This window comes from Lemur catta, chromosome 8 (genome assembly GCF_020740605.2).
Source record: "Lemur catta isolate mLemCat1 chromosome 8, mLemCat1.pri, whole genome shotgun sequence".
In the NCBI taxonomy this organism is placed as follows: domain Eukaryota; kingdom Metazoa; phylum Chordata; class Mammalia; order Primates; family Lemuridae; genus Lemur; species Lemur catta.
The window spans coordinates 31,237,239-31,250,048 of record NC_059135.1 but is presented as its reverse complement, the minus strand read 5'-3'; the positions used below and the strand labels follow the sequence as shown (position 1 = coordinate 31,250,048).

Here is a 12,810-nt window from a genome sequence, read left to right as displayed (position 1 = left end):
ATGCATTCAATAAGCATTGGCTGCCATTTTTGTTTTAGCTGTTGTTGTAAAAGAGGGCAAGGACATGTTGTATTATGCTTTACAACCCCAATGCCTAGTGAAGCTCTAAACCTATAGTTGATTCTCAATAACAGGTTTTGGATGACAGAGGGATGGAGGGATGGATGGGTAGATAGATGCATAAGCAATATGAACCCCCCCCAAGTAGGATGCAGTCTTGAGCATCCTCTTTGAGTCTCCCCTGTTCTTCTCAACAATGGCCAAGTTCACGTCTTTCTCTGTTATCCTTTAAATGCCCCTTAAGTCTACCCCTTTCTTTCCATTCATTATCACTCCACCCTCCAGCCCAGTTCTCACCACCTTCTTGTCAAATTTACTACAATAACCACTCAAAGAGGCTCTTGACTTCCATTTCAGCCATCTATCTATCACGTTAACTTTTCTAAGCCACTAAGTTCGTCAGATCACTGTTCCTACTCAACAGTGCCCCTTAGAGAAGGTTCAAACTCCTTAGCGCATAGTCTAGCCTCCATCCACCTTTCCAAACTCATCTTCTGCTGTTTCTTGATAGAAAACTTGCACCCCAGCCAATCTGGCCTTGTCCTCCTTTTGGCCCCTCAGCTTGATTTCAACCTCAAACTATTGTTTTATAATGTGTCATTGACTTAAATGATTCAGGATCCAACTGAGGTCACCTATACAAGGCCATTTCTGTGCACTCCGGGCCCCACCAGCCCATTCCTTCTTGACCTCTCTTTACTCTGTTGTATACCCTGGAGTTGACACCTAAATATCAAACTGCTCAGATCGTCACTCAGCCATCTAGAGATGGGACCATGTATAACCTTGTATGACCCTCAATTCTTCCCCAAAGCACTGAACAAAATTAGTGAGTTACCAACACCTGTAATCCATTTGCATCCACTCTCTGCTCACTCTTCATGCTCTCTGGCTCTGGGTATCTTGGTGTGTAAAGATCTGCTGAAGTAAGAGAATGGAATTTTGATGGGGGACAAATGGCTTATTAGAATGCCAAAAATTTGTTTTGGTTGGTTTGTTTTTTCATTGCAGCAAGCCATAAAGCACAATTCTTTTCTGTCTGCTGAGAAAAAAATCGAGCAAGGAAATGTGGAGCACGCCTTTAAATATGTTGACCAAATCACTGAAGGTGAGTAGTCTTGGGCCAAAAAAGGAAGCTTCTGAAATTGAAGACTCTACTTTCAATCGTCTGGTTTGAGAAATACTGAAACTCTAAGGCAGTGCTTCTCTATCCAACTGTGATTTTTAGATAATAATTTAAAATGCACGAGAAGTTTACAGCTTGGTGAATTTTTATATATGTATAAACTTATGCAAATATGACATGCATCAAAATATAGAACATTTCCAGCACCCTGAAAAACTTCCATATATGCTCTCTTAGTAACCACACCCCGCCAAGGTATTATTCAAACTTTTATCATTGTAAATTAGTTTTGCCTCTTTTGAACTTCATACAAATGAAATCTTACAGTCTAACCTCTTTTGTGCCTACATCTTTTATTTAACATTATATGTGGAAGAATCATCCATGTTGTTGTATAGATTAGTATTTCATTTTTATTGTTTGGCAGTATTCCATTATACAAATATGCCACAATTTTTTTATCCTTTCTACCACTGATGGACATTTGAGTTGTTTTCACTTTGGAGCCATTGTGAATAAAGTTTCTATAAATATTATAATGCTTGCCTTTTGGTGAACATAAGCACTTATTTCTAATAGAATATACCAAGGAATGGAATTGCTGAATAATAGCATATTTACATTTTATTTATTTTCTACATTTATTTTTTTATTTCAGCATATTATGGGGGTACAAATGTTTAGGTTACATATATCGCCTTTGCCCCACCCAAGTCAGAGCTTCAAGTGTGTCCATCCCCCAGACGGTGCACACCGCACCCATTAGGTGTGAATATACCCCTCTTCCCCGCTCCCATTTGCCCGACACCCGATGAATGTTACTACTATATCATATTTACATTTTAGCTTTAGTAGTTAATTCCAAAAATGTTTTGAAATGTACCAATTATACTACTATTAGCAATTAAGAGTTCCACTTTTCCATTGTTATTCTCAGCCTTTTTAGTCTTATATAATCTGATAGGGGTGTAGTAGTATCTTATGGTTTTAATTGGACCTCTTAGATGACTAATGATGTTAAACTCTTTTTATATGTGTATTGGTCATTGGACTTTTATGAAATGTCTGTTCAAGTCTTTTGCCTGTTTTATAATTTCTTAAATTAGAAGTACTAATTATAATTAATTATAATATAATAACTGTTAAATAATTATTTACTAACTGATTTATAGGAGGTTTCTTATTGTTTTTGATTGGTGACAAGTATTGCAAATATCTTCTCCCAGCCTGTGGGTGACCTTTTCACTCTCTTTATGGTGCCTTTTTATAAACAATTTTTTTATCTTAATGAAAGTCAATTTATCAGTCTTTTCTTCATAGTTAGTGCTTTTGTGTGCATTGAAGAAATTTTTGCCTATCCAAAGGTCATGAAGTTATTCTTCTAAGTTTTCTGTTAGAACTTTAATTGTTTTAGCTTTTGCATTTAACTCTATGATTCATCTTAAATTAATTTTTTGTATGGTATGAGACAGTGGTCAAGATTACATTTTTTTTCATGTGGCTATTCAATTGACCCAGAACCATTCATTGAAAACTACCCTTTCCCTTAATGAATTCCAGTGCAACTTTTATTGTTTTTCAGGGGTCTATATATGTGTTCTGTTTCTGAATTCTCTATTATATTCTATTAGTCTGTTTATCTACATTTATGCTAATACCACAGTGTCTTACTTGCTGTAACTTTATACTAAGTCTTGAAATCCGATAATTTGCTGCTGTTTCTCCAATATTACCTTAGCTATTATAGGTTCTTTGCATTTCCGTATAAATTTTTATCACTAATTCATCAATTCCACCAAAAATAACTTGGTGGGGGTTTGATTGGGATTGCATTGAAACAATATATCAATTTGAGAAAATTGAAACCTAAATGATATTAAGGATTCTAATACTGAACATGACAGACCTTGCCTTTTATTTAGGTTTTCTTTAATTTCTCAGTGATTTTTCTGGTGTTCACTATAGAGATTTTGCACACTCTTCTTAATATCAATTCCTAGTATTTGATATTTTGTGATGCTATGGTAAATGATATTATTTTTACTTAATTTTCTACTTGTGTCTAGTGTATAAAAACAATTTTTGTATATTGATTTTATATATAGCAACTTTGCTAAATTCACTTATTAGTTTAATAGTCTTAGAGATTCTCTTGAATTTTCTATGTACATAATCTTGTCATGACAGTTTTATTTATGTTTTCCAGTCCTTGATACTATTATTTGTGTTTTTGGTTTGTTGTGACTTAGGGCACTGGCTAAGACCTAGTTAGTATAATTTTTAAAAATAACAATACCTAGATCACAACCCAGACCAATGAAATTAGAATTTTGGACTATCAGTCAGGGCATTAATATTATTTTAAAAGCTCCCAGGAAATTCTAATGTGTGGCCAAAGTTGATAACCACATCTGTCTTTATTGAGAGAATCACTATTGATTTTTGGTGAGAGAGAGTAGTAACTTTCACAGGATCTACTACCTGCTTCTAAATAACTGGAATGAGAAGTGCTGTAAGCTTTTTTTTTTCTATTAAAACCTAGGAGAAACCTTTAGAATACTTGTTTGTCAACATCATTCTGTTGAAGTAGAAAATGTAGACTGCCTCCCAATTATAAGAACAAATCACTACCTCAGAAGAGTAGTGAGATACAACCACTAAACACAAGAGGTCCTCAGAAGTTTGACATTATCTACGACTTATGCATTCATTACTTGTAATGGATTCTATTTAAAAAATTAAATGAGATTTTACAAAGACTATAAATTTGGGCCAAAGATTATTTAATAGTAATATTAGCAGCCAACATTTGTCAAGTACTTACTGTGCCAGACACCATGCTAAGCATTTTACAGGCATCATGTGATTTAATCCTAATATCAACCCTAAGAGATCAGTATTATCATTAAACCTATTTTAAGCTACTAAGTATTTACTGCTTACTATTTAACGTGCAAGCAGAACAACTCTGAAAAGGAGCATATCAGTAGCTTCATTTTGAAAATGAGGAAACTGAGGCTTATAAAAGTTTATAAGTTTGATAAGACTGAGGTCTCATATCCGGTTAGCAGTAGAACTAGGAGTACAGCCCAGGACTGGCTGACCCTAAGGTCTTGCTCTAAGCAACATGGTATATTTTCTTTTAATTGTCATTGTTACCCAAAAGGCAGAAGATTAATGAGGTGCCATTCAGGATTTTGCCATTTGGGATCTTTGCCATTTTGGATTTTGGCAATTGTGGGAGTTCAGGCATTTGGCACAAGTGGGAAATTTGAAATGGGAGGAGAATTTGGGCAGGAATGACTAAGAGTCACAGAGCATGCCAACATGGAGAAATGTGGTGTAGTGATTAAGAGCATGAAGTCTGGAGTCGAGCTGCCTAAGTTTGAATCCCAGCTCTGCTCCTTACTACCTATGTGACCTTGGGCAGCTTACTTAACCTTTCCCTGTCTCACATGCCCGTCTGGCAAAATGGAGATGATAATACATGCTTCATAGGATTGGTATGAGGATTAAATGAATTAATTGTCTAAAAAGCACTAAGCCTTAGAAAAATACCTAGCATATTGTAAACCCTGTATAATTGTTAAGTAAATAAATTTGAGTTTAAAATATGCCAAAATAAAATATTACTTTGAGCTGAAGGCAGTTAAGAAACAGCAGACATAGAAAAAAAGCTCTCTAACCTTCTCCCAATTTACCTAAAAGTGGGGCATAAATTTCCCTTTGTGAAGGTGTTCCCGTTCCCCTCTCTTGTACCAGGAAGGGCAGAACAAGAGGCTACTCTAGACTCTTATCAGCCCAGAGATGGCAGTGAGAGGAATCTGCATAACAAACCTCACTAGTAGAACCTTTATATTACATTAGTTTCCCCTAAATATTTATCTTCTCACCATTTACCACCCCAAGAAGCTCAAAACTCCTTTCATTTGTCTTGTCCCTTCTCCACAAATTTATTGTCCTTTGTTAAAATGGTATATAAGCTTCCAGGCCTGACCGACCACCTCTCTGAGGTTTGCAGTTCATTTCTGTGAGCCTCCCCTCCATATGCAGGTGAAATAAACCTGTTTCTCCTGTTTAAAAACTTTCAAATAAACCCTTTCTCCTGTTAAAAAATTTACAATAAAATTACGTTGATTTTAGCTTGAAGTCATATACACTCTGTAAGCAGACTTTTTTGGGGGGGGGTGGAGGGCATTTTTGCATGACTCGCATTCTATTGTCCCAAGAAATAATTTTAAATAATCTTTGACTCTGGCAAACAATTCACTTGTTTTAACAGCACAGGGATCTTTCAGGTAGTTATAAGGTGAAAACACTATCTTCAAATATTTAAACTAGGGCCAAATGTCTATCTTGGTGTAGCCTACAAAAGATAAGGATATACCGAACAAGCTGAAAATCTCATGCAAACCAGAGTAGGCTGGTTTTAGGGAAGGGAACAACCTCAGCTGTGCCATTTTAAACCTGTACGTCCTTTAGCAAGTTACTTATTCTTCCTGTGACTCAATAATCCTCAACATCACCTAATTGAGGTACATATTTTCCCCCATTTTACAGTTGAGGTAACTGGGACTTAATAACTTGCCCGAATTCACTGAGCAAGGAGGTGGCTGCACTTAGGTATGTCATCAGATTAGTCTGTGCTCTCAAGTTCAGCACATCACAAGTCTAGCCACCCACAACACAGATGAGGAAACTGAGGCCAAGAGAGGTGAAGTGAATTACCTAGGATCTCAGCTGATTGAGCACTAAGCAGATTAGAAAAAGTGGCTTAATCAAATGATATAAAGTCCGTCTCTCACTAAACTGAAGCAGTTCACTCTTTATAAGCAAAACTCCACCAAGAGTTCCAACATTGTAACTAATGATTAAACACCGCCCTGTGTTTATGCTTTACAGGTGAGGTCCACGTGGAAGGACAGGAACATTTTTACATGGAAACACAAACTATCCTGGCTATCCCAAAAAGAGAAGATAAAGAAATGGTGTTACATCTTGGAACACAGTTTCCAACTCATGTGCAGGTAACAGGATAGCCTTGGAAAATGAGACTCCAGATGGTCGTGTGAAGTGAGGCCTTTTCACCCAGGCCCTCCACTGTCAGGGCCTTTTGATCCCTCCCACTCCTATGCCTCAAACTCCCTGTACACTCGACATTAGCTACAGTCCAGAATGAAGAAAATGGGGCAAATGTGTCCTTAGAAGGGCAGACCTTTCAAAGTGATCCGGAAGTTTTGCTGCTTTCCAAAAGACAGGGCAAGATTCATCTTTCCCTTACAATTGATATTGTAAAAAGTTAATCTCAGGGAAGTCAAAGCCTTAGTATTATACTTAAATTTCCCTTAGGGGTTCATTTGTATTTCTATTCTATATGAATGTTCTTGTGTGTTGGTGGTACCTATGTAAAGCAATTGCATTTCCAAGACATTTTCAGCCCAGCTCAGTAAGCAGCATGTAAGTTCCAAGCCTGTGCTAGTGGTTGAGGTATAAGGCATTGCCATATCCAGGAAAATGAAGTAAAATCCTCTGATATTCGCCTCTTCCAAAATATGGAGCTGTTGGTCCTAAAACAGTGCCAGGCGCAGGAGGGTATTTTAAAAATCATACTGGGGGAAGGAGTCATGACAATCATCACTGACAGGGAAAGCTGAAGCTTCCCAGTGGAGCACAGGTGAGCTGACACCTTGAGGTCCTGAAGGGGTGGGGAGGCGCCACGGGAGGAGCAGCTGCCATTCAAGGCAAAATGAAAGGCTGAGAGCATTGATTCTGAGCTGGGATATGGCTGTGGCCTACACAGTTGCAAGTTTTGACATGGACAGAGGAGGAGATATGAGTTTTGCCCTTAAGCAGCTATGTGATCTCCCACAAGTCACTGAGTATCAATATACTTTTCTGTAAATTGAGGGAGGTGATAAAGACCACCTCTGAGGTCCCTTTTGGTAGGGGGTCTGTGACTCTGGGCTCCAATGGAGAATACATATGTCCCAAAGTCACCAATGCCAAATGCAATCAACAGCTCCTGGGTTGCAGTCAGCTCCAACACAGCAGGCATTTCCCTGGGGTCAGTAGGGCACTGTGTAGCCACAACCTGCCACAGCCCAGAATCTGGGGCAGCATCAAAAGCAGGCCCAGTAAAAGATTGGAGTAGACGTTTTTCCAAAGAAGATATATGGACCACTAATATACACGTGAATAGCTGTTCAGCATGATTAGTCACTAGGGAAATGCAAATCAAAACCACAGTGAGGTACTACTTCCCACCCACTAGAATGGCTATAATCAAAAAGACAGGCAATAAAAGTATTGACAAGGATGCAGATAAATTGAACCTTCATACATTGCTGGTGGGAATGAAAAATGGCACAGCCACTTTGGAAAACGGTTTGGCTGTTTATCAGGATGTTAAACTTAGACTGAACATAAAACCCAGCAATTCCACAACTAAATATTTACCCAAGAGAAATGAAAACATATGTCCACAAAAAGACTTATGCACAAATGTTCATAGCAGCATGACTCATAGTAACCAAAAGTAGAAACTCAATGTCCATCAACTGATGAATGGACAAACAAAATGTGGTATATCCATATAATGGAATATTATTTAGCCATAAAAAGGAATGGAATACTGATAATGTGCTACAACATGGATGAATCTTAAAAACGTTATGCTAAGTGAAAGAAGCCAGTCACAAAAGACCACATATTTTATGATTCCACTTATATGAAATGTGCAGAACAGGCAAATCTATAAAGACAGAAAGTAGATTATTAGTTGCCCAGTGCTGGGAGGTTGGAGGGAGATAAGGATGGATTGCTTAAAGTATACAAGGTTTTCTTGGGGATGCTGAAAATGTTCTAAAATTAAATCATGACGATGGTTGCACAATTCTGTAAATATAAAGTATTTGTTGAATTACTAAATTTCTTTGATGGGCAGAGTTTAAAGTGAACTATTAAATTGCACTTATATGCTTTCGGGACTTACCTCTTGCAGGAATACGTGGCTGCGGCACTAAATGTCCCAAGGAGCAGAATCGCCTGCCACATGAAAAGAGCTGGAGGAGCGTTTGGGGGGAAAGTGACCAAGCCTGCTCTGCTAGGAGCTGTCAGTGCCGTGGCCGCCAGCAAGTAAGAGTCCGCAATCTACATAGCATTAGCGCCACTCGAGTTCCTTCAGCCCCGCACGCCAGCTTTCAGCTCAGCTGAGGTTAGCGGAGTAAAAGGAAGGTCACAACCCCAACCTTCAAAAAAAGACACATTTTATTATGAAATAAGCTGGGGCTCTGCTGCTGCCTGGGAATATTCACGTAGCTTCTGCATCATGCAGTTGGAATATCCAAACACTGGAACAGCCGTGCCTTTTCTGAACCTTGTAGCTACCGAAGTTCACCAAGATATACATAGGACAAATTAATTTCTCCCAGGCTACTGCTACAAAAAGAAAACCGTAAACATCTTAGCTCATTGGAACTTTCCAACAATAGAAAATGTCCTGAAAGTAGCAGGTTTGCTGGCACTGGGGACATTTTATGACAGGGAGTCTGAATGCAAGGGAGGTTGAGCATGACAGAGCATTGGGTGTCAACTCTCTCAGTCTCAACATCCTCCTTATGGCAAATATTTTAATGCCCCTTGACTATATCAAAGTGAAATTCATAATTATACACATAATTACAAAATAATCATACAGTTCCTTAATATAATATAAAAAATAATTTATAACCCAATATCATTGCAATATATAAACTCTCAGATATAACTAAGCCAGAATAATAATAATTTTTTTATTTAATAGGTTAAAATCTGTTAGTATTATTATTTTTTTCATTATTTTAATTTCAAAATATTTTGAGGGTACAAATGTTTTTGGTTACATGGATCACTTTTGTAATGCTTGCTTGAGTAAGTGTTATAAATGTGCCCATCACCCAGATAGTATTCATTGTACCTATTAGGTAGGATTTCACCCATCCCCTCCTGCCCCCCACCCGCTGCCTGATTTACACTGAGTTTTCCTTTGCTCTGTGCACATGTGTGCTCATTGGTTATTTCCAATTTAATAGCGAGTACATGTAGTATTTGTTTTTTCATTCTTGAGATACTTCACTTAGATGATGGTCCCCACCTCTATCCAGACTCTTGCAAAAGGTATTAATACATCATTTCTATGGCTGAATAGTATTCCATGGTATACATATATCACATTTTGTTAATCCACTCATGAATTGATGGGCACTTGGATTGATTCCACATCTTTGCAATCATGAATTGTGCTGCAATAAACGTTCAAGTGCAGGTGTTTTTTTGATAAAATAACTTTTTTTCCTTTGGGTAAATACCCAGTAGTGGGATTGCTGGATCAAATGGTTGATCTATTTTTAGTTCTTTGAGGAATCTCCATACTGTTTTCATAGAGGTTGTACTAATTTGCAGTCCCACCAACAGTGTATAAACATTCCTTTCTCTCTGCATCCATACCAGCATCTACTGCTTTTGGACTTTTTTTTAAATAAAAGCCATTCTAACTGGGGTACGGTGATACCTCATTGTGGGTTTAATTTGCATTTCTCCAAAGATTAGCATTTTTTCATATGTTTATTGGCCATTAGTCTATCTTCTTTTGAAAAGCTTCATGTCTTTTGCCCACTTTTTAATGGGGTCATTTGGTTTTTTTCTTGCTGATTTGCTTGAGTTCTTTGTAGATTATGCTTTATCAGATGTATAGCTTGTGAATATTTTCTGCTATTCTATAGGTTTGCTATTTGCTCTGCTGATTATTTCCTTAGCTGTGCAGGAGCTTTTTAATTTAATCAAGCACATTTATTTATAGCTGTGTGGTCTTCTATCTAGAAAGCCCCAAAGACTCAGCCAGGCATGGTGGCTCACACCTGTAATCCTAGCACTGTGGGAGGCCAAGGTGGGAGGATAGCTTGAGCTCTGGAGCTCAAGACCAGCCTGTGCAAGACTTCAAACTATACTACAAAGCTATAGGAACCAAAACAGCATGGTACCGGCATGAAAATCGAGACATAGACCAATGGAAAATATAGAGAACCCAGATGTAGAACCATCCACATACAGCCAACTGGTCTTTGACAAAGCAAACAATATACACTAGAGAAAAGAAGCACTATTCAATAAATGGTGCTGAGAAAATCAAATAGGCACATGCAGAAAAATGAAACAGGATCCATCTCTCTCACCACTAACAAAAATTAATTCAAGATGGATGAAAGACTTAAAAATGTAATGCATGAAACCATAAGAATTCTAGAAGAAAACATAGGAAAAACTCTTCTAGATAGCAGCCTAGGAAAAGAATTTATGAGTAAGACCCCAATGGCCATTACAGCAATAATATATTTTTTAATTTTAATGCCCCACAGACTTCCAAAGTGTTGTCTAGGGACTGTTATGACCCCCATTGAAAATCAATAAGCTAGATTATCTCCAGTCCCTTTCCCCCATCTCTGTGTTTCTACAACTTTGTGAAGCATCCAGCATAATAACTGTATCACTTCCCATAGGACTGGCCGCCCAATCCGGTTTATCCTGGAGCGCGGAGATGACATGCTGATAACTGCTGGCCGCCACCCACTCCTCGGGAAATACAAAGTGAGTGAGAGAAATGGTTCAGCAAACTGTCTAAGACACTGTCCAGTGTCAACCAACCAATACTAAAGACAGCTGCTACATTCCATCCCCCTTGAAAGGGATATTTGAATGCTGCCTAAAATGAGTCAGAACCTTCTGTCAGGATCATGTTCAACTTGGACACCATCCTTACTATTCCTCTGGTCACTGGTGTATCCAATCATGTGTGTAAGCTAAATATGAATTGACAACTGTGATCAGAGGTATCTGTGTAGAGCATGATTTGGTTGCAAAGGACTGTCACGATGATTGCCTTACTTGTTATCACTTTGCAGATTGGATTCATGAACAACGGTGTGATCAAAGCTGCTGATGTTGAATATTACATCAATGGCGGGTGCACTCCTGATGAATCTGAGCTGGTAAGTAAGAAACATGCTTTTCCCAAAGGTTACCAGTGGAGCCATATGCGCCACACTTCATTTGCATGAGTGTTTGTTTTACAAATCAGATAAATTCTGTGAAGGGGTCAAGTCAGAGATAAAATTCAGATAAGTGGTTTTGAATGTTTGACAGATGTAAAGTTTTGTTTTGTCTTGCTTCAATTCAGGTGTTGGAGTTCATTGTGTTGAAATCTGAGAATGCGTATTATATTCCTAATTTCCGGTGCCGTGGTAGGGCGTGCAAAACAAATTTGCCATCCAACACTGCCTTCCGAGGATTTGGCTTCCCTCAGGCTACGGTGGTCGTTGAAGCTTATATAACTGCTGTGGCATCTCAATGTAACTTACTCCCTGAAGAGGTAATCAGGCAGAGTCCCCTAATAAAACACTGAGAATACTGGTTCCAGTATATCTTGAGCACCTACATGGCACATTATGTTAGCTTCTTTGTGGATTCAAAGAAATAAAGTGCATCATCTATGTTTCAACTGATTTTTGCTATGTGGTGAATTGACCACAAAATTTAATGTCTTAAAACAATAGATAGTATTTGTTATGATTCTGTGGGTCAGCTGGGCAGCTCTTCTGGTCGGGGCCAGTTCAATTGGATGCCTCGGTTCCAGAATGTCTCATCCTCCAGGCTAGCCCAGACTCCTTCTCATGGTGGTGGTCACAGGGCTCCCAAAAGCAGCAAGAACGTGGCAAGCCCTAATACACAAGCACTTTTCGAGTCCTCATCTGCCTCATATATATGCATAGTCCCATTGGCCAAAGCAAGACACACGGCCAATCCCAGAATCTATTTATTCCCCACCCAAGGGAATAAATAGAGCAGAAAGATTAATTACACACATTTGTACAAATATTTTATCACAATTCAAGACTTTGAGGAGCTAATTTGAGAACAGTTAAGAATAAGGCAACGTTGTGTGGGAGTAAAAGGATTTTGAAATCAGGAGAATTTTGTCTCACCACTAACAAACTTGTAACAGGGCCACTAATAGTTGGGACCTCTCGGAGTTATTGTGAAGTTCACTAAGATAATACACTCTAGAGTCTCGTGCATACAAAGTGTTCAGTAGTAGTTTCTATTGTTGTTATTATTATGTTTATACATGCACACTTTCACTTGCATATTTATAGCCATTTAGATAGTTCGTTATTTTTTTTTTTTTGAAAGACTTTCAGGCATATAACAAAAACACATGCTTCTCGTATGGAGCAATCATCTATCCTTGAGATCCATTTTATTTTCTCATCTTTCAGGTTAAAGAAATAAACATGTATAAGAGAATTAGCAGAACAGCCTATAAGGAGACATTTAATCCAGAGCCCTTGCGAAGATGCTGGAAAGAATGTCTGGAGAAATCTTCCTTCTATGCTAGGAAACTGGCAGCAGAGGAATTTAACAAAAAGAATTACTGGAAGAAGAGGGGACTTGCCGTAGTCCCCATGAAATTTACCATTGGGATCCCCATGGCCTACTACACTCAGGTGAGATTAGGGGAGGTATCTTTCCATCCACAGCTCTTTTCCAAATGACTGGCTGCCCAGAAAGGGCAATCCTGTGCAGCCAGGGAT

General features: G+C 38.3%; 1 protein-coding gene across 1 annotated transcript in view; it reads left to right on the top strand.

Moving 5' to 3' along the window:
• LOC123643320 (aldehyde oxidase 4) overlaps positions 1–12,810 on the top strand; it is a 61,447-nt gene that overhangs the window by 33,549 nt on the left and 15,088 nt on the right. The window contains exons 20-26 of the mRNA XM_045558787.1: positions 1,072–1,168; positions 6,089–6,213; positions 8,187–8,320; positions 10,720–10,807; positions 11,122–11,208; positions 11,397–11,588; positions 12,496–12,723. Coding sequence (XP_045414743.1) covers positions 1,072–1,168; positions 6,089–6,213; positions 8,187–8,320; positions 10,720–10,807; positions 11,122–11,208; positions 11,397–11,588; positions 12,496–12,723 — 951 coding nt within the window. The remainder of the gene's footprint in view (positions 1–1,071; positions 1,169–6,088; positions 6,214–8,186; positions 8,321–10,719; positions 10,808–11,121; positions 11,209–11,396; positions 11,589–12,495; positions 12,724–12,810) is intronic.